Source organism: Crinia signifera, chromosome 3 (genome assembly GCF_055691185.1).
Source record: "Crinia signifera chromosome 3, ASM5569118v1, whole genome shotgun sequence".
Lineage (NCBI taxonomy): Eukaryota > Metazoa > Chordata > Amphibia > Anura > Myobatrachidae > Crinia > Crinia signifera.
In genome coordinates this window covers 13,018,315-13,040,179 of record NC_139219.1, presented here as the reverse complement: position 1 = coordinate 13,040,179, position 21,865 = coordinate 13,018,315, and the positions used below count along the sequence as shown (strand labels likewise).

Here is a 21,865-nt window from a genome sequence, read left to right as displayed (position 1 = left end):
ATGCTTTTGGGTACATAAAAAGGTGTTGCATCACTAAAGTCAGAAGCAGTGTATGCATTTCAAATCCACTCCGAAAAATATGTATTATTTATAAGCACCTCGTACATTTTACACCACGCTAACTCGTGAGCGCTCATTTCACACTTTTCAGCCGCTAACGCATAATTTAATGACTAAATATAGGTTGAACCTAATGTAAGGCCAAATTTAAAATTGTATAACAAGCACAAAGAAACAGCCCAAACTGTAGTATCAGTAATACTATATAATTAATAATGTTAAATTGCAAAACAATACATCTCTAAAGTACGTGTTTGTTGTCATTTACTTTACCGTATTTTCAGTGTATGAGACAGAGCCATAGAGCTACATATTGCATTAAATACATACATGCAAAGGTACAAATCCAACAGTGGCTGAAGCAGGACAGACATTGATTATAAAACCACAATATTCAGTACAAATCTGTCTACTGTAATTGACCCAGTCTGCAAATGAAGCGATTTAAACCTATATTGTTAAGGACGGCTTTGTTTTCCGTTGCCTGTGGATGGCTGGTTAGTCGTTTGTACAACACAAGTTCTAATCTGTCCCTAAGTTGCCACTGTGACTACTACTCCCATAGCAATGTGTGGATGTACACAAATACTATCAGAGTCTCAGCTGCTACATGCTAATTGCTCACCTATGTAAAAAAGGAAATTCTTAAAAAAGTTAAAGTTCAGTTTCATTGTGCTAAAAATAATACAGAGTATTACTCACTTGTGGCCGGCATTTGCTGCACGGATGTCTGTGAAGGTCCAGTGGCATTCATCTCCCTACTGCTGCTGGCCAGCTCTGAATAGGAAGCTGTGTTTTTATAGCCCCTCCTCAATAAGCTTTCCATTCAGGTCATTAAGAAGGGGTGCTAACAACATACTGGTCTACAATATATGGAGACAGACACACACACACACACACACACACACACACACACACACACACACACCCCCCCCCCCTTAGACAGAGGAGAGGCAATGGACGCTAGAGGATCCCATCAGATTGGAAATCCGCTGGATAATAGACAAGTAATATTCCGTATTAACTTTACTAAATACAAAATCAGTATCATCCCCCAAGCTAGTAACTCCGGACGCAGCAAGATGGGTCATGAGCGTTTATGAGCGCCAGTAAAAAAAGTTGAAGATATACAAGTGGTAACATGTTAATTGTATTTTAATTGCAAAGTAATCACAATTGTATTCAACTATATCATTTTTTTGAAGACTCTAGATTTAACAGATGTCGCCTTGAGACGTTTGATAAAAGCACCGTCTTCTGCATTTGCATTGGCGCTAGAGGTCAGGGTAACCTCAGATGTCTCTGGTCACTGGGCGCATGCTGAAACTGCCATAAAAACATCATTGCTGCATTGGTCTCACAGACCTACTGATGATCACTCCATACTTCTGCCAAGGAAGGGGAAAGTCCTATACAGGGCAACTGGCTCCCAACAAAACTAACTCTAGAATGTCTGTGTGCGTGTACATGTGGTAGGGAATATAGATTGTAAGCTCCACTGGGGCAGGGACTGATTTTGACAGTTCAACTATACTCTGTACAGCGCTGCAGAATATGTGTGCGCTATATAAATAACTGGTTACATATAAATATGGACACATGTTTCACCACCTCTGTATAGATTGCATGCCACATGCGGCACTTTCTGTATAGATTGCATGCCACAAGCGGCACTTTCTGTATAGATTGCATGCCACAAGCGGCACTTTCTGTATAGATTGCATGCCACATGCGGCACTTTCTGTATAGATTGCATGCCACATGCGGCACTTTCTGTATAGATTGCATGCCACATGCGGCACTTTCTGTATAGATTGCATGCCACATGCGGCACTTTCTGTATAGATTGCATGCCACATGCGGCACTTTCTGTATAGATTGCATGCCACAAGCGGCACTTTCTGTATAGATTGCATGCCACAAGCGGCACTTTCTGTATAGATTGCATGCCACAAGCGGCACTTTCTGTATAGATTGCATGCCACATGCGGCACTTTCTGTATAGATTGCATGCCACATGCGGCACTTTCTGTATAGATTGCATGCCACATGCGGCACTTTCTGTATAGATTGCATGCCACAAGCGGCACTTTCTGTATAGATTGCATGCCACATGCGGCACTTTCTGTATAGATTGCATGCCACATGCGGCACTTTCTGTATAGATTGCATGCCACATGCGGCACTTTCTGTATAGATTGCATGCCACAAGCGGCACTTTCTGTATAGATTGCATGCCACAAGCGGCACTTTCTGTATAGATTGCATGCCACAAGCGGCACTTTCTGTATAGATTGCATGCCACATGCGGCACTTTCTGTATAGATTGCATGCCACATGCGGCACTTTCTGTATAGATTGCATGCCACATGCGGCACTTTCTGTATAGATTGCATGCCACATGCGGCACTTTCTGTATAGATTGCATGCCACATGCGGCACTTTCTGTATAGATTGCATGCCACATGCGGCACTTTCTGTATAGATTGCATGCCACATGCGGCACTTTCTGTATAGATTGCATGCCACATGCGGCACTTTGATGGAAGACTACAGATGACAGAATAAGAACAGTTCCAATGAACTTCAATGTTGTTCCAGGTTATTATAAATGACTTTTTGGTCACAGGGCGGTGTGTCCTGGTAAGAACTACAAGAACATTGCTCCCAAGAAGGATCCTGTGACTTCATCAAGGTGCACTGTTCAGTACATGGATGGATATTAAGGTCACACAAACCTCTGCCCACACCAGCAGCTAAATGTAAACACAGAACATTCAAGTATATATATTTTTAGTTATTCTCAGTTCGGGTCATCTTGTAAACAACTGTACATAGCGGTCTAGGAGGTTATGAGGTCTAACAAGCAGACAAGCACAGAGTAACTGGTGGACTGGACCAACATTTGATGGGATAAGCTGAAAGCTGTAGGAAAGATACATTCAGGTCCGGTTGGTTACCCGTTGGGTACATCCAATAACAGATCAGTATGATTTCTTTATGGTCAAGATGCCAGTGGTCGATATCCCGACGCTGGCACCCCAAATGCTGGCAATGCCAACTGGAGTAAGTTACATCCTCCTCTACCCTCCCCCCCCCTCCCCCTTAGTGCCTTACCCTAACCCTCCCCCCTTACTGCCTTGCCTAACCACCCCGCAGCCTAAGCCTAACCCCCGCTACATACTCACGCAACAGTTGGAAAATCAGGATCACATCTGTCAGAACTTCGGTGCCGGTGACCAGACCCCGACGTGGATTCTATTGTGAGGCTACTGGACGGTGTCGGGATCCCAACTAGCAGGATCTCAATCACTGGTATTTTATTTGCATCCCCAATACCATAACAATAACTGCTGGAGTCTCCTTGTGACACCAGAGCAGTGATCGCGAAAACCCCCAAAAATAGTGGGTCCCAGGGACCCCTCACATACAAAAATTGGGGTCCTACATGACCTTTTCTGGGTCCCTATGAAATAAAGCATCCTCTACCCTACCCCCCAGCATGGAACATAAAGAGACCTTCTCCTCTCCCCCACATGGCATATACCCAGAGCTGAGGGCCGTCCTGAGCCTTTTTTTTTTTTTAGTAAATATAGCTTAAAAGTGCCTCTCACTGTAGCTATTATGGGTCTGGAGGGAAACAATCAATTGGCCCACTTGCATAAAGCAAGGTACACATATAGTAGAAAATACCTAAACATGAAATAGGAACAGTGCGCGCCATAAAATGGGCATCAAAAATTTAGGGCATGTCTTAGTAGGGAAGGGGCGTGGCCACATATTAGTACCAATTCACAGTACACCACACAATAGTGCCACTTATACACACTGCACAAACTAGAGCCACTTGGACACACTGTGCCAGGATTACGCCCACCATAATGTCTATTACACATAATGCCACATACCGTAATGCCCAATATATATTATGCCACGCACTGTAAGGTCTATTATATATTAGGATACATAAGTTCCGTTTACCTACATTACTATAACAGTCTCCTCCTCTCCCTCCCACCTTCCGCATGTCACATACGCCAGCTGCCTCCTCTCCCTGTCAGCCTCCTCCCCCCCCCCCCCCCCCACAAATAATACCCCTTTCAGACAGAAAAGTCTGAAAATCCCGGCAAATACACAGCATTTCAAATGCCATGTCATTTTGCCGGGAGCAGCCTGACCCCCTTTCACACAGAAGAAAAAATTACCAGGTTGAAAATTTCTACCCGGTCATTTGCTGAATAACACAGGTATTTCTTCTGTGTGAAAGGGTTAATACGGGTCAAAAATCCCGTGTCCTCGACCCTGGTCAATTCCAGGGTCGGAGACACGGGATTTACGACACGAGTATTTAATAAAAGTCCCGGATGGAACTGCTTCACCCGGGTATTTCATTTTCTGTGTGAAAGGGGTATTAGTGTTTACAAAAGATTCAGTATTCAAACATACCCAGCATGGTGCATATGGAACTCTGTTTCATCTCTATTCACTGCTAAATGGGTGTAACTATAGAACAGCGTATTTGCATATATGGCAATTTGAATAAAGGCATGTAATTGAATATGCAGGAAATGCTAAATTGAGTGTATATGACATACTTTATCTGCTTCCAGATTAATCTCTTGAACTAGGTATAGCACTGGGGCAAGTGCAAGCTAAAATGTTTAACGGTTATTTTAACATGCATACAGTATTCCTAAGCAGTGCAGCCATATGCCCCCTCCATTGTCAGCGTGTCAATGTCCCCCCGCCACCCCCCATCTCCGCACCCAGCCACTGCTGTGACTTACCAGGGCCGGCGCTAAAGTATTCCGGTGCAGTGGGAGGATGTGCGGTGCAAAGTGCTCACAACATCCTTCTCCACAATATTCAGTCCACCCCGGCGGCGGGGCGCGGCTGATATGTGACATGACCAGCACGCTCTCACCTCTTTGGCCGAATCACAACAGAGGAGGAAATACATATCCCTACGGCATCCTGATCGTTCCCCTCCGCATGCTGATCCGGACACAGCGCGTCCCAGGGGACGCAGCCATAAGCAGAAACCGAGTCCCTGGTGATTAAAAGGGGGTAAAATACTCGTTATAGCGAGTATTTGCGAACCCTGCAGAGGCAGTTATTTAATTATTTTACTGCAATGTGTATCAGTACTTTAATTAAATATGTTCAGAATTTTTGGTGTGTTTTACATTAATGAACAATTTGGCACAACATTTATGACTAAGTTCTACCTTCTTCTCAGTCTCCTTTATCACTCACATTCATTCATTCCCTTGCCCTATCCTGTCTGTATCATTACTCGACCAGTCTACCTCACCTTCTTGTATCCTCCATCTCTATCGCCCCTGCTTTCTGCCTTAGCTCAACTTTAATAGTGTTTATTATATAACTCTTCCCTGCCTGGGGTGTCGCAGTCTGCTGTAGTGCTTCTAGCACAGTGTGGTCTGTATATCAGCAAACCAGACCTGTGCTAGAAACACCACAGCAGACAGCGACACCCCAGGCAGGGAAGGAAAACTGCATGGGTTTTCAAAGAAGGCGAGTGCTAGAATGAACACTACTGAAGGTACCCATACACTATGTGACTTCTCCAGGGGTCACATAAAATCCCATTTGAACCGCCAGGCTTCCCGTGCCGCAGGATCACATGTGATATATCGTATGCGGTCCTTTTGCATCTGAAGTATTGCATGTGATCCAGCCCTTGCATCTGATTCGATGTGCTAGGGAAGTAATACACATGTGATTTGACACTATCAGAAATATCGAACCCATCCAGCAGAATCAAAGGAAAAGTGCCCAAATCGCACTAGAGTATGGGAACCTTTACACTAGCTCAGTTCTGATCTCCCTTCTGTTCTCATTAGCCATTACCCTTACACCCCAGCTTCCTTCTACACCTTCTCCTTGGGCTCCCTATCGCTGGATCCCGCTCTTTCATTGTATCGTTTCTTCAGGTGACCTAGACCCGTTACGCTAATGGGTACAAGTTTCAACTCTGAATATTACCATTATACCCTTTGCAACAACAGCCGTTTTGAGGTCTTTAGTGTTATTTGTTACTTGTCTACTGGATTGGACAGCTCTATCCTGTACCACTCTATTGTTACCCACTGAACTGTGCTGTGGGCCACTTGTGGCACCATATAACATATCATCATAACACAAATTAGAGGAAGAATTCAATTCAAAGGGATGTACCACCCGCACAATACCACCATTGTCGGTAATTGCATGTGAGGGCAGACTTAGGTTTTAAAAAAAAAAATCAAAATGACCTAGCTATTGTTATCTTTAATAGATCTGCTTCTACCCAATTACTTTTTTTTTCTCCAAGAGATGACTTGGCCAGGTTTCCATGTACTGGGAAAGCCAGAACATAAGGCGTTCCTTACGATGCTGCCCATTTCCAGTGTTTAGTAAAGAGCTGACCCACTAACTCTAGCAGCTAGTCAAAAGTAATACTAAAAAAGGTTTCATAAGAAAATTAGCACAACAACAAAAGCTGTAATCGCGCTTAAAATCTATTTAGAATTGACATCGGTAAAGACGCACTCATTTACACTAATTGTAAACCTAGTACACACAATTACATACACAGTAATAGCAGTTTGGAATGATCACTGAAACGTTAAGCAGGAATCCCAGTGTGGCTGTCTTCATTTCCGTCATTCAGTTAAACAATTTAGTTACCATTTTGAGCAGGGGCTTCAAGACAAGTACTTTTTTTTTTTTTTTAAATATTCAGTCTATCAGTGATACTTGATAGGCAACACCTGTAAACTACAGATATCAGGCATTTTCCAGTGTCAGTCACCCTACACACGGTCTGTCTGAAAGCTTCCTAAATCAGCACAAACTTGACCAAACTATAGTAATACCAGGTGCAGCACAGACCAAACATAGCGACCACTTCCAATTTTCCACACCCTTTTGTGAAACTAAAGTAATTCCTCACATACTTTACCCCTCGTACTTACTGACATTACAATGCATGTGTTACCGCATTGCTACTGCTACTATGACACAATTGGTCTAGCAATGGAATCAATATTTTCAATGTCAGCACACTGCTATCTCTGCGGCACGTCATTTCCCGAATGCATCTTCATTCATTGAGTGTTGCTCAATTGTTATATCGCACCCGATCTCCCGTCTAAAATGACGCCGTGATATTCAACTGATCCTTTTTATAGCGCTAAGTGCCGGGTTTAGCCACGCATAGTGGTTAAACCCAACCATTCTAATGGTCACAATGTGAAAACTGAAATGGGTCACTTTTCATGCATTTTAGCTTATCACCCAATTCAATGTTAAACACACTGATGTCAAAAAAGCAAACCTGACATTCAAATTTGAATGCAAATCATACTACAAAAAGGTATAAGGGCTATGAGAAAACAAGTTTTAAATATTGCATCAGCATGGGCAAAAAAAAAATAAACACACATTTTGGGGTTGATTTAATTCTGGCATCATTGAATAGATCCAGGGAGTAGGTCCTGGGGCTATGCAAACCAGCATTGCGGAACCTAGTTTTGTCTTATTTCTGCTAGTCGGGCTTAATGGAATAGCTCCGGGACCTCATGGACAGTGCAATTCACTGCGTGCTGAACTGAATCGGCCCATACTAGTTCCACATGTTTCCAGTATTAGCAGCTGGTTTTGCGATATAGTACAATTTTTTCAGTATACTATTAACATTTTACTATTTTTCGTGTTTACCACATGTAGTCTTCTTAATAAGCCTAAGAACGCATGGAAACACATCATGTGAGTTACACATGTATTTTCACGCACGTTACAAAATGTGTAAAAAGCCATTCTGACATCCCTATCATGCCAGACCTCCCGTACGCACTGGAGCGATGTTACTGAAGGACTGTTCCGTCCTTCAATATAATGAATGATGATGCTAAGTTTGAAGCGCGGCGCCAATCGAACATCGTTTCATCAAAGCAACTGTAAAAAAAATGCATATCGGGCATACACACTATCATATATGCCAGTCCGCTCCAGCCCAGCAGCTGTACTGAGCTTTACAGAATTAGTAACGGTCATTTTTTTTTTTTTTTTTAAAGATGGAAATTGATTTTAAACCATGTGTTTAAAGGGCTAAAACAAAGCTTCAGCAGATCTACCCCTTACAGTCTATAGCCACCATGCCATTCTGTATCATGCATACGAGCGGACATCATATTTGTAATATACAGACTGTGCTGCGCCAGAGCCGGCTATCAGTTCTGCATTCTCATTACAACGGCTTTCTCAACTGTTCATTTCTAAATATAGCTTTAGTTATTTAGCTGTAATTATAAAGTATTTTGCCGGGAAGACTGTGTCCAGAGCACATAGCTGTGGCATGACACAGAGCCGTCACCTATAATCTTATTTGGCACGAGATCCCATTAAAGAGAAAAAAAAAAAAAAAAAAGTGGAATGTCCTGACAGCCGTGGCCCTGGCCCGGTTCTGTTTTGCTCGACAGCAAATCCACAGGTGGTATTCAATGTCCTGCCTGGCGAATATGGGGTGTGTCCGCATAAACTTTGTGGATTGTCAGGATCCGGCCACGACTGCGACAAATCACGGCTGTTCTCGGCAAAACAAGACCGTTTTTAAAGCAGGGCCCATTCTGTCGAATAGCATTTTCAATGCAGCACTGAATAGGCACCCGCCTCTATTTGCCGAAAATAGCGGCAGGGATTGAATACCCCCCTAAATCGTTAATGAGGTCTTCCATCGCCTGGGCATGCAAATTTTGCCTATATCGCCAAGACTACATTGTTCTGAAGGGGGGTGGAGGGAGGGGAGGCGCCAAGAACAAATTTGCTAAAAATCGTTATATTATAATATTTAGACCCCCAAATGGCACTTCTCACTAAACCCAGTACTTCTGGGGGCAATCAGCACGCAAATGGGTTCCCAAATAATTACCATCGCCCGTTTGAAGAGACAGCCGGTATGTAATTATCAGGGCAATTCAGATGTGATCGCTCAGGTCCAAATTTACCCCCCGATCCCGATGGTGTGCACGCCCCCGGAGCGAACGCCTTCAGCGAGTATCACACTTGCCAGTGCATTCAAAAACAAAGGGGCGTGTCAATGCCTGCTTGAGGCAGGTGACTGAAGTCACATGACGTCAGCGCTCGCCCCCATCTCCGTCTAGGATAAAAGTATAGACTTATCTACGAAGGGAGGAAAGAAAAGAAAAACATCCGATGGTCGCTTACCATCAAACTATTTTTTTTACTCCTTGCGGCGTACACATCCGCTCGGTGGGGGGGGGGGGGGGCTGAGCTTACCTGCTCATTAGGCAGCGAATATACGTAGGCTAGCAAGCTGCTCTGAATCAGGCCTTACGTGCCCCCAAAACACAACTGAATTGCCCCCAAAGAGTAACATGAGTTCCGAATGAACACAGCACTAGTCTTCATGCCAGAAACTTCTGGTGTATAACTGTATTTTTGTTATTTATTCAATGTTATGCCAAGTTTTGTCTCCCTGTATTGTTCCTTTGTACGGGGCGCTGCGAAACACTTGTGGCGCCTTATAAATAAAATTATAATAATAATAATAATAATAATAACTAGACCGTGATGATCGGTATCGTATGTCGCCCTGCGCCTAGCTCGAGTAGTCGGTAAAGTTACTGAATGGGACACACGCATTGTTAGGAATTTCTAGGCCAGGCGCAATAAATTGACAACTCTCTACTTGTTTATTTTGGGAATGCCACGTTAAACAACCTAGTAAGAAAAAAAACTGCAGAGTGGAACTAGCGAGGACCACACTTTGTATAGCAACAGAAACAGTATTTAGAATATATAAAAAAATCTATATATACGTAAACCAAAACACATACAAAAAAAAGACAAAAAAAAAAAACCTCTAAAATCCAGGCAGCTGGTCAGAATTAGGTCATTATAATGCAGTAAGTATTTACAGCGTCTATCTCTAGTAAGCAATTAACAAAGACAAGCTATACACTCACAGGTTATATTGTGCATTGTGTCGTTTTGCTTTGCCTGTAGTGATCGTTCCCATAACACTAACGTCAAAACACTACCTGCAATATACTGCCAGCAGCTGAAGCTCCTCCTATCAGTGCATGCTACTGAGCTACTGGATGCTTGTTGGTTATTTGCAGACGTCACACACGCATTCTGATATTAATAGTGCCCCCTAAGATTGTAAGTTCCTACTGACCAGGCAACATGCCAGCATATATAGAACGATGTTAAATAAGCAATCATCTTGTTTTGAAGCCGCGAATATCCCATTAAAAAAAAAAAAAAAATGATGTTGATTATTATATTATTTAAAAATAATAAAAAAAATGTATTACATCATTTGTGGCAATATTCATTATTGCAATACACAACATGCAGCCCACATATAAACAAGCATAATGTCCATACATTAAAAGGTACAGAGTCAACGCACACTAAAGCAGACATAGGATCCCCAAATGATGTGCCCATATGGACAGCGCCATATAATGCTAAATTATACGGAGGCACATATTAAGGCCCCCAATAATTATGCGATTTGGGAGCGATTTCATCTGATTACGACAGATCGGGCGGAGAAATTGGCCAATATTGCACGTGTTTGACATTACATCCAATCCGCATCGGATCCTAGTCGGAGGTCGGTCCAGCCTGCATGTCCGACCACCTCCAGTCGGCGGTGAACGGGGTCGCATAGGATACATCACATGTGAAATAACTGTGTGTGATCCTGCCGCCCGGGAAGAGGGATCGTATGGTCATATACCGCTACGAGTAGCGTATGACCACCTTAAAAGCGGGCAATCGTGGGTGAAGCCCATGATGTACTTTGGAAAGCCGACAACGGTAGCCTGAACTGCCCTGATTTCACCTGTAAAATGTGCATTTCATTTTGCAGCCCATACAGGTATTACAATACAAAATGTATGGGAGCTACTGTACATGCGCCATTGGACTACACCTAATTGCAGGCATCTACCCTAAGTGATCGCTATAGTGTCTTGTAATACATACAGTGTTATTGTATCACAGCATTCTATGACATCTTGTAATATACAGAGGGACATTTGCAGTAACTTGTAGTGTCCCATGATAAATTGCAACATGTATAGGGTCATAAGAAGTGACCAGTATACAGAGTGATATAGGGCCTTATTCTAGTTCACTCTTTCTGACAAAATCCTTCTTAGCTGGACAAAACCATGTGCACTGCAGGGGGGCAGATGTAACTTGTGCATAGAGAATTAGATTTGGGTGAGTTATTTTGGTTCTCTGCAGGGTAAATACTGGCTGCTTTATTTTTACACTGCAATATAGATCCCACTTTGAAGTAAAACCCCACCCAAATCTAATTCTCTCTGCACAAGTAACATCTGCCCCACCTGCAGTGCACATGGTTTTGTCCATCTAAGAAGGAATGTGTCAGAAAGAATGAACCAAAATAACCCCCATAGTATCATATGTAATGTCCCCAGATTTGGGGGAAATTAGCTGTCATTTGTACAGTGTAGCAGGTATGTATATAGCGTTTAGTATGTATTTTAGTTTGGAAGAAATATACATAAACAGACAGTGGCGATTCACATTTGGTTTTGGATTATTGTTTTCATTAATCAGAGGATTGATTAATTGGCATGTCTGATGAGTACCATTGTGAACATTACAGGGGCCTCATCTTTCTGATATTCATGTATTCTGTAGTATGGTATTGTACGTATAGTCAGTACTACATGTACGGTATGGAACACAGTAAGCATCCAGGTGGAATGAACGCCGACAGTCAGAACACCAGCGCCGGCATCCCAATTAGCAGCCACAAGCCCAGTACTGAAATCCCAACATTGAGGAGGATGCAGACACCAGAATCTCGACCTCTAGCCTCCTGAGGGCAGCAGGAGATGGGGGGGGGGGGGGGGGGGGGGGGGGGGGGGGGTAGGTTTAGGCTGCAGGGAAAAAGCATTGGTATTCTGTCCACCTGCATCCCTACTGCCTGTCGTCCGTATACATTCCTACAGTACATATATACAGTGTAGTACGTAGAATGACACATTATGTAGAGCATAACATACGTAGTATGTGTATATTATAGTAATAATGTCATGTATAGTATTTATATAGTCTAGCCTTTGGAATGTAAAATGTGCAATATGTATAGTGTATGCAGAGTAACACATGTATAATATATATATTTTTTTTTTTAATATGCATGTACAACATAATGTGTATAGTAAAGCATGTACAGTATTACATGTATAGTACACAGTGCAGTATTCAGAGCATAACAGTGTTCATTCTAGCACCCGCCATCTTTGAAAACCCATGCAGTTCCTCTTCACTGCCTGGGGTGTCACTGTCTGCTGTTTCTAGCACAGGACTGGTTTGCATATCAGTGCTGATGTACAGACCACACTCTGCTAGAAGCACTACAGCAGGCAGTGACACCCCAGGAAGGGAAGAGGAACTGCATGGGTTTTCAAAGATGGCGGGTGCTAGAATGAACACTACAACATGTCTGCATAGTGTAGTATGCACTTTGCAACAGGATAAAGTATGTACATATGGTGTAGTACAGACAGTAACTTGTATAGTGCACATAGTGTACCATAGAGTGTAACATGTATAGTAGCACATAAAGTAAAATGATTAGTATTTACATATATTATAGTACGCAGAGTGTAACGTGTGTGTGTGTGTGTGTGTGTGTGTGTGTGTGTGTGGTGAAATACAATTTAACATGTATAGATGTACAGATAATGTAATTTGTAGAGTGGAACATGTATAGCATAGTATGTACAGCTGAACATGTGTACATACAGTATGTGGCGTACCATGTACAGCAGACGTATACAATGTACAATATGCATCTGTAGCATGTATGTAGAGAATATGCACAGTATATATGGAAAGTGTACTATACACAGTATTGTATATGAGCTGTACATAGAGAGTAACACGTACAGTATATATGTAGCGTGGTGTACTATACACATTGATGTAGATGCAGTGTAGTGTATATGTATGTATGGAGGGCAGTGCGCTATATACAGTGTAGTGTATATGTATGTATGTATGTATGTATGGAGCGCAGTGCGCTATATACAGTGTAGTATATATGTACGTATGGAGCGCAGTGCGCTATATACAGTGTAGTGTGTATGTATGCAGCGTAGTGTGCTATATATACAGTAGTGTACATGTACATATGGAGCGTAGTGCGCTATATATACAGTAGTGTTTATGTACGTATGTGGTGTAGTGCGCTATATACAGTGTAGTGTACATGTGCGTATGGAGGGTAGTGCGCTATATACAGTGTAGTGTATATGTACGTATGTAGGGTAGTGCGCTATATACAGTGTAGTGTACATGTGCGTATGGAGCATAGTGTGTTATATACAGTAGTGTATATGTACGTATGTAGGGTAGTGCGCTATATACAGTGTAGTGTATATGTACGTATGTAGCGTAGTGTGCTATATACCGTGTAGTGCATATGTACGTATGGAGCGTAGTGTGCTATATACAGTGAAGTGCATATGTACGTATGGAGCGTTGTGTGCTATATACAGTGTAGTGCATATGTATGTATGGAGCGAAGTGTGCTATATACAGTGTAGTGTGCTATATACAGTGCAGTATACATGTACGTATGGAGTGTAGTGCGCTATATACAGTGTAGTGTGCTATATACAGTGTAGTATATATATGTAGGTATGCAGTGTAGTGCGCTATATACAGTGCAATATATATATATGTACGTATGGAGTGAAGTACACTATATACATTGTAGTGTAAATGTATGTATGTAGCGTAGTGTGCTATACACAGTGTAGTATATATGTACATATGGAGCATACTGCTATATACAGTGATGTATATATACAGTTATGTATATATGTACGTATGGAGCATAGTGCGCTATATACAGTGTAGCATATATGTAGGTATGGAGCATACTGTGCTATATACAGTGATGTAAATAAATGCAGTGTAGTATATATACAGTGATGTAGAGTAGTATATATATATATATATATATATATATATATATATATATATATACACACACACACACACAGTGTAAATAGAGTGCAGTATATATACAATGATGTAGATGCAGTGTAGTATATATACAGTGATGTAGATGCAGTGTAGTATATATACAGTGATGTAGATGCAGTGTAGTATATATACAGTGATGTAGATGTATATACAATGAAGTATATATACAGTGATGTGTATTCAGTGCAGTATATATACAGTGATGTACATGTATATACAGTGATGTATATGCAGCGCGAGGGGCGGCGGTACGCGTCCTATGACCTTTTAATACCCCCACTATCCACGTCGGCGTGGAGTTGATTTTAGATAGTGTGGCGAGCGCAGCGAGCCACCAAGCCCGAAGCGTGGTGAGCCCTGCGAGGGGACGCGGAATACATGTGCAGTAATACGCGTGCACTCGCCAAGCTTCGGGCTCGGTGGCTCGCCACACTATCTAATATCAACTCCACGCCAACGTGGATAGTGGGGGTATGAAAAGGTCGGAGGACGCGTAACGCCGCCGCTCGCTGCGCTTCGGGTTTGCGCTGATAGTGGGGGTGGATTTAGCATTGTAAGCACCCATCAGGGTGCTTGTACAATTAAAAAACGCATCGCATGCGGCTATATGGTATGCGATGCGCTGGTGTACGATGGACATCGGGGGCGCCGTGCTAGGAAACAAGTACTGTATATATAAATATGCATATATACATACAGTGATGCAGTGCAGTATATATTCAGTGTAGTAGATGCAGTATAGTATATATACAATGATGTATACAGTGTAGTATATATAGTGATGTAGATGATATATAGATATATATATATATATATATATATATATAGTTTTGTATGCAGTGTAGTATATACAGTATAGTGATGTAGATGCAGTATATATATTATATATATATATATATATAGTGATGTATACAATGTAGTATATATAGTGATGTAGATGTCTATACACAGTGATGTAGATGCAGTGTAGTATATATACAGTGATGTAGATGCATTGTAATATATATATATATATATATATATACATACACATATATACAGTGTAGTATATATAGAGATGTAGATGTACATACACAGTGATGTAGATGCAGGGCAGTATATACACAGTGCAGTATATATGTACGTATGGAGCGTACACATAAGAGAGGAGGAGCCCCGGGTGATATGTGGCGCACACACAGCACGGAGGGGACACCCGGCGGCCGGCTGGCTGCGGGTCCGGTCTCTGGCCGCTGTACGGGCGCTGGGCCGCGGTGTAGAGCAGACAAAGCGCGGCCTAGGGCCCGAGCCCAGCCACAAGCCGCGCACTTTCCTGGCAGCGCCCCCCGAGGCTGCTGAGGGAGTGGGCCGGGGCGGCCTAGGAGCAGTAACCCCCCACCCTCCCTCCCCCTCAGCGACATTGCTGCCCCCTCCCCCCGCCACCACCCCCGGCTTACCCCGCTCCCCAGCGTTGTTTCTCTCCGGCTGCACCGGGCGCGGCCTCGACACTCGCCTGGGTCTCCTGTTCGCTGCTCTGACCGAGTTCATTTGCTGACAGTCGGGGAGGAGGGCCGGGCTCCTGGGCTCGCCCTGTGTCGGCGCCGAGCGGTGCGGGGGATACAGAGAGAGCGGGTGAGCGCGCCTGAGTGTCGGCCTCCTCGCCGTGCAGTCCCCCCGGCTCCCGGTGTCTGGAGCTCTCTCACAGGAGCCCCGATGAGATCCCCTCCCGTAAGCCCCGTCTGTCCGCGGCAGGAGGAGCCATTGACACCGCCAGAGACACAGTCACACAGCTGAGGGGGGGGGAGGGGAGGACTCACCACACAGTCACTGACTAACCCACCTCCGCCAATCACAGCGCCCGACACGGAGCGCCGCTCCCTCAGCAGCCAACCGCGGCGCAGGACACAACGCACAAGCTGCCCGGCGGCCAATCAGCGCGGCCGTCTCTCTCAGGCACCCACAGCACGGCCGGAGCCTGGCAGAAGGAAGATGGTGGCCGGGGTGGAGCTGCCCTGAGCCCTCAGTATACACATAGCGGGGGATGGATGCGCTCATAGCTCCGTGGGTACCTTCCACAGCCGGCGGACCGGCGCCATTGTGGTTAGGGGCAAGCAGTCAGGGGTCCCTTCTGCCAGTAATGGCGGACAGGGTGAAGGTCTTGCTGGTGACGCAGTGTTCCAGGACGTGACCCTCCTCGGCCCTGCTGTGCATGCTCTATTACATGGCCCCTGTCAGTAGGGGATGGAGAACCACAACTCCTGTCCCTGACCCAACTTTTATTGTGTCATTTGCTAGATGGCTCTTGTGTTGTCATTGTGTGACGTGTGGGCGGTCGCCCACTTTTTGGTTCAGAAGGACGCGCCGGTTTCCGTAACGTTTTTTTCCACTTGGCGTGTACCAGCGTCAAATATAGCTTTCATTTTTGGAGGGCGGTGATGTCATCATGTATATTTGGAGACTGGTGATGTCACTTGGGTCACATGACTTGAGCTGGACGCCTGTGGTGGAAAGTAGGTATGCCAGTCCCGGGGCATTTTTTTTTCAATCCTGGGATTGGCATCCCTAATTTATAAAAAAAAAAGGCCGCTATTCAATTGCCACCAATCATTAATTTTTCGAGGGGGGTAATTGTCTCACAGGGATGTTCAGTTAGCCCTGATAAGACGGTATGTGTCTCGGTTTAAGCGTCAGACATAGGTGCCGATTCTGTGGGTGCTCAAGGGCCCAAGCACACACGGAAATTGATGAGCACCCATGGGCCCGAGTCCCGCTGCTGGGCCGCCATATTAACTTGCTAATTTGCGGCTACAGCACCCACATTGCCGGACCTGCCACCTGGGAAACAGTATGCCGGGAAGAGTGTATTCTGTCCGTGGAGTACCTGCACTGTGGGGGCATTTATGTATGTGGAACTCTGTTGCAGTAATTTGAATATTGGAGACAACTGTGCTCCGTAATATAAATTGGTATTATTTTGTGGCTACGCCCCTTCCCCATGAATCCACTCCTCTATGTTTTTGGCTTGAGCACCCACCAGCAAAAACATAAATCGGCACCTATGGCGTCAGATGTAGTAATATAACGCACATAGACACTGGAATGTGGAGCAGTAGAATTGTGTTTTGTGGAGTGACGAATCACGCTTCTGTTTGTCAGTCAAGCGAGTCTGGGTTTGCTGATTGCAAGGAGAATGTTACCTGCTTGACTGTTATGCCAAGTGAGAGGTTTGGTTCATGAGGGATAATGGTATGGGGCTATTTTTCAGGCTACTTATATCCTGTGAAATGCAATCATAATCTTCAGTATACTAAGAGGAGGCGTTCACTAAAGTACAATGAAATAAATAAGGTTGTAAAAATGAAATCAAAGCAGCTAAAAGGTAAAATGGAACAGCCATCGAAGGCAAAAAATCACCCCATACATTTTTTTTAAATCCATCAGTAGCAAAAGATGAATAGTAAGTTTTATTTATATAGCGCACTTTCTCCAACAGGACTGAAGGCGCTGAATAAAAGAGAACATAGGCCACTTAACCAACATGAACAGAAATAGTATTATTGAGGATAAGGTTAGAGCAGAATTGTTACATACATTTTTCTCATTTGTTTTTACTAGGGAGCAACAGACAGTGAAATCTACAGGAACCAAATATGGGTTGAACTCACTAGAATTAAACAGAATTCTATACAGAGGAGATCCACAAAAGGCTTTGTCAAAAGAAATAAATCTAGGGGATTCTGATGGAACTAAGGGGGTTATTCTAGTCCATTCTTTCTGACATAATCCTTCTTAGATGGACAAAACCATGTGCACTGCGGGTGGGGCAGATGTAATTTGTGCAGAGAGAATTAGATTTGGGTGGGGTTTTTCTTCAAAGTGAGATCTATATTAAAGTGTAAAATCATGCAGTCAGTATTTTCCCTGCACAGAAACAAAATAACTCACCCAAATCTAATTCTCTCTGCACATGTTACATCTGCCCCCCTGCAGTGCACATGGTTTTGTCCATCTATGAAGGATTTTGTCAGAAAGAATGAACTAGAATAAACCCCTAAGGGAGCAGTTAGAAAATTCTCTGCCTTACATTTTTGATAATAAGGACTGGAGATTAGCGGAGGTAGTACCAAGATTCAAAAAAGGAAAAAGATGGGCGAACAAATTATAGACCTGTAATCTTAACATCGATTGTGGGGAAGTTGTTTGTGGTAATTTTAAGGGATGGTAACTAAGAATATTTAGAGAGGAATAGTATAATCAGTGGTAACCAGCATGAGTTTGTAAAGAATCGTTCATGCCAAACTAACATAATACGTTTTTACGAGGAAGTCAGCACAGCAAGAACCTCGACATTGGCAATGCTGTAGATGTGGTCTACCTGGATTTTACAAAGGCCTTTGATACTCTGCCACAATAAGAAGCTGATTAATAAAATAGAGGATTTCGGACTAGGGGTAAGAATCTGTAGCTGGGTAAGAAACTGGCTGCAGGGTAGAGAACAGAGAGTAGTTGTAAATGGAGCATTTTCAAGTTGGATATCAGTACTAAGTGGTGTACCACATGGTTCCGTGCTAGGGCCTCACAAGGTGCGTAAACACGGGGGCAATTATAGCAAAACAGCTATAGCGACCATATTGCCAGCGATGGGAGTTTACACCTGCAATGAATTGCCGGGTGCGCGCTCCCGTTTTCTGCCCGTAGTGATCACTTGATTTCCACTGCCAGGCTCCTCCGGCAGTTTCTTTTTCATCAGCGACCATCTCTGGTTGCTGATGCAAATGGGACAGCGTGAGCGATATATCGCTCGGCGATATATTGGCCCGTGTGTACAGGGCTTTCTATTTAGCATATTCATTAATGACCTGGAGAAGGGAATACTAAACGAATAAGAAATCATTGCAGGGGACACAAAACTGTGTAGGGTGATTAGAATGGACAAGGTGCTACAGAGTGATGTAAATGAGTGTTTATCTGGGCGCTGGAAGTCTGTATGCCCACTTCCTTTAATAGCAATCTCTTCTCTGTAGACTCATAAAAGGGGAAAGAAAAAAATCACTATGGGTTCAGAAGAGTGATTTTCAGAAGTGAAAAAGAGCATATCAAGAGTTTACCCTCACTCACACTGTGGAAGATGTATGAAATCACATAAAGGTATCTTTATGAGTGCACCAGACCAGGAATCTTCCTGTACCTCTATAGCAGGCATTCCCAACCACGGTCCTCAAGGCACACCAACAGTGCAGGTTTTGTAGATATCCAGGCTTGAGCACAGGTGACTTAATTAGTATCTGAGGGATTCCGATTAAACCATCTGTGCTGAAGCCTGGATATCACTAAAACCTGCACTGTTGGTGTGCCTTGAGGACCATGGTTGGGAATGCCTGCTCTATAGGGTCACCACTTGTCAGAAAACGGGGGTACCCTCTTCACCATCAATTACAAATGATATTGTACCGTACTCACAGTATTGAGAGACCGGACTTTCACATAAAGGTATCTTTCAATCAATATATCTGTGCAATGCTTGCTCCGTATCCATATAGCTGAAGGTAGTAAGATCCTGTGAGATAATCCAATGAAGTCCAAATAACAAAGGGAGCAAGTCCTGTGAGATCATCCAATGCTGAATTCAAACACAATACACCATCGTTCTTGTCCTGATTCGTCTTCTGGAGGACTGTTGCGGTGGTCCTCATTTTAATGTTTGCCTGCAGGAAGTAACGTTTGCGCTTTGGGACTATTTCCAATTTTGTTGTTATTAACTAAATGAGTGGGTGAAGTAATGGAAAATGAGGCTCAATGTTGATAAATCTAAGGTTAGGCACCTTAGGAGACATTAAATCAGAATTGGAAAATGACCTAGGTGTCCAAATTGACAACAAACTGGGGTGCAGTGCTCATTGTCCTGGGCAGCCATTAAGGCTATTGGGATACTACCTTGTTTAAAAAAGGGGCATGGAAGCTAGGGACCACAATGTAATTATGCCACTATACAAGGCACTTGTTAAGGTGGCCATACACCTACAGATTTATCTTCAGATCTGTCTGGTTGGAACAAAAACCTGGTAATCTCTGAATGACAGTTTGTCAGTTTTCCAGCATTTCCAAGCAAATAGTCAACTGTCATTTGCTCTCATAACCATGTTTTTGTTCCAACCAGCCAGATCTGAAGCTAAATCTGTAGGTGTATGGCCAGCTTAAGACCTCTTCTAAAATATGTAGTGCAATTTTGGGCCCCAAACTCCAACTCTTTCATTAGCTTGGTTGCCCTTCTCTGGACTTTTTTTCCAGTTCTATATAATAGAACTGGAAAAAAAAGTCCAGAGAAGGGCAACCAAGCTAATGAAAGGTTTGGAGTCTTTAAGCTACGAGGACAGACTAGCCCAATTTAGAATGTTTATGCTGGAAAAGTGACTTTTAATGGGAGACATGCTTAACATTTACAATATATACAAGGGGCAATAAAACAAACTATCAGGCACACTATTTACTTGAAGGCCAGAGACTAGGACAAATGGGCGTGCGCTCAGACTAGAGGAGAGGAGATTTCGTACCCTAAGAAAAGTCTCCTTTTTTTTCTTACGATCAGGGCCGTACAGGCGTGGAACTCTCTGCCAGAGGAGGTGATGATGGCAGGCACAATGAATACATTTAAAATAAGGTTGGACAAACATTTATTGGAAAAAAAACATTCAAGGGTATAATCCATAATCATTATTTAGCCCAAAGTTGAACCAAAATAAATATAAACGCATGTAGATCTCACCCTCCAACGGGTCCTTCAAAAGTTTGGATTTGATGGACGTACCTCGTTTTTCAACCTCAACTACAATGTTACTAAGAGATTTTGAAAACTGCTATGCTTCCAACTTTGTGGCAACAGTTTGGTAAAGGCCCTTTTTTATTCCAACATGGGAGGAAATGTAATAGGGTGAGAGATTTCGTATGAAATCTCAAGGTTTTTTAAAAGTGACAATCATTTACACTTCAAAATCAAACTGGTATTGCCGTGTAAATGATTGCCGCTTTAAAAAAAAACTAGATTTCTTACAAACTCTCACTTTCTGATTCTCTTGTGGTTTGATACTTGAGGACCGAGGTTGAGATTCAATGAGATAGATTATATGTGTGGAGTAAGGCATCATGTGTTGGCCCCTTTGTTTGCCATATACAGGGTTCATAGAAAAAGTAATGAGGCCAAATTTGTTTAAAAATATTTATTGAAGATATCACTGTAAACAATTAAAATTCTTCAAAATAAGACCCTTGTGCGTTGACACACTTCTGCCAGCGAGTTGTCCACGCTTGAAAGGCGCCCTTGAAGTTCTTTTCCGGAACGTGCTTTGACCTCTGCTACGGTCCCATGGTGGCGTCCTTTGAGGGCTGTCTTGACTCTGGGGAACAGGAAAAAGTCAGCCGGGCTGTAGGGGTCCTGGGGAAGAGCTGCGATGCCGTTCCGGGCCAGGTAGTCGTTGACTATAAAGCTGGTGTGGCTTGGCGCATGGTCATGAAACAGCAGCTTTTGATAGGCTTTCACTCCCGAACACTTTCTGGATCATGGCTAATGTCTTCATGGACGATTTTCCGAGTCCCACACAGAATTTAATGGCGTAGCGCTGTTACATTTATAAGCTTCAACCGAGCGGAAGGTCGTAGGCGATTGATGTTCAGTGCGTGTTGAAGCTGACTTCCCCTCCATCAAACCTGTCTGGTTCGTCACGTCACATCATAAAAAAATAGGTGGCTTGCGCTGACGTCA

General features: G+C 43.4%; 1 protein-coding gene across 1 annotated transcript in view; it reads right to left on the bottom strand.

The window, feature by feature from the left end:
* The window catches only part of FBXO11 (F-box protein 11), a 70,613-nt gene extending 54,704 nt beyond the window's left edge, over positions 1-15,909 (bottom strand). The window contains exon 1 of the mRNA XM_083175282.1: positions 15,567-15,909. Within this exon, the coding sequence (XP_083031408.1) occupies positions 15,567-15,657 (91 nt within the window). The 5' untranslated portion in view covers positions 15,658-15,909. The remainder of the gene's footprint in view (positions 1-15,566) is intronic.
* Positions 15,910-21,865: the final 5,956 nt, after the last annotated feature.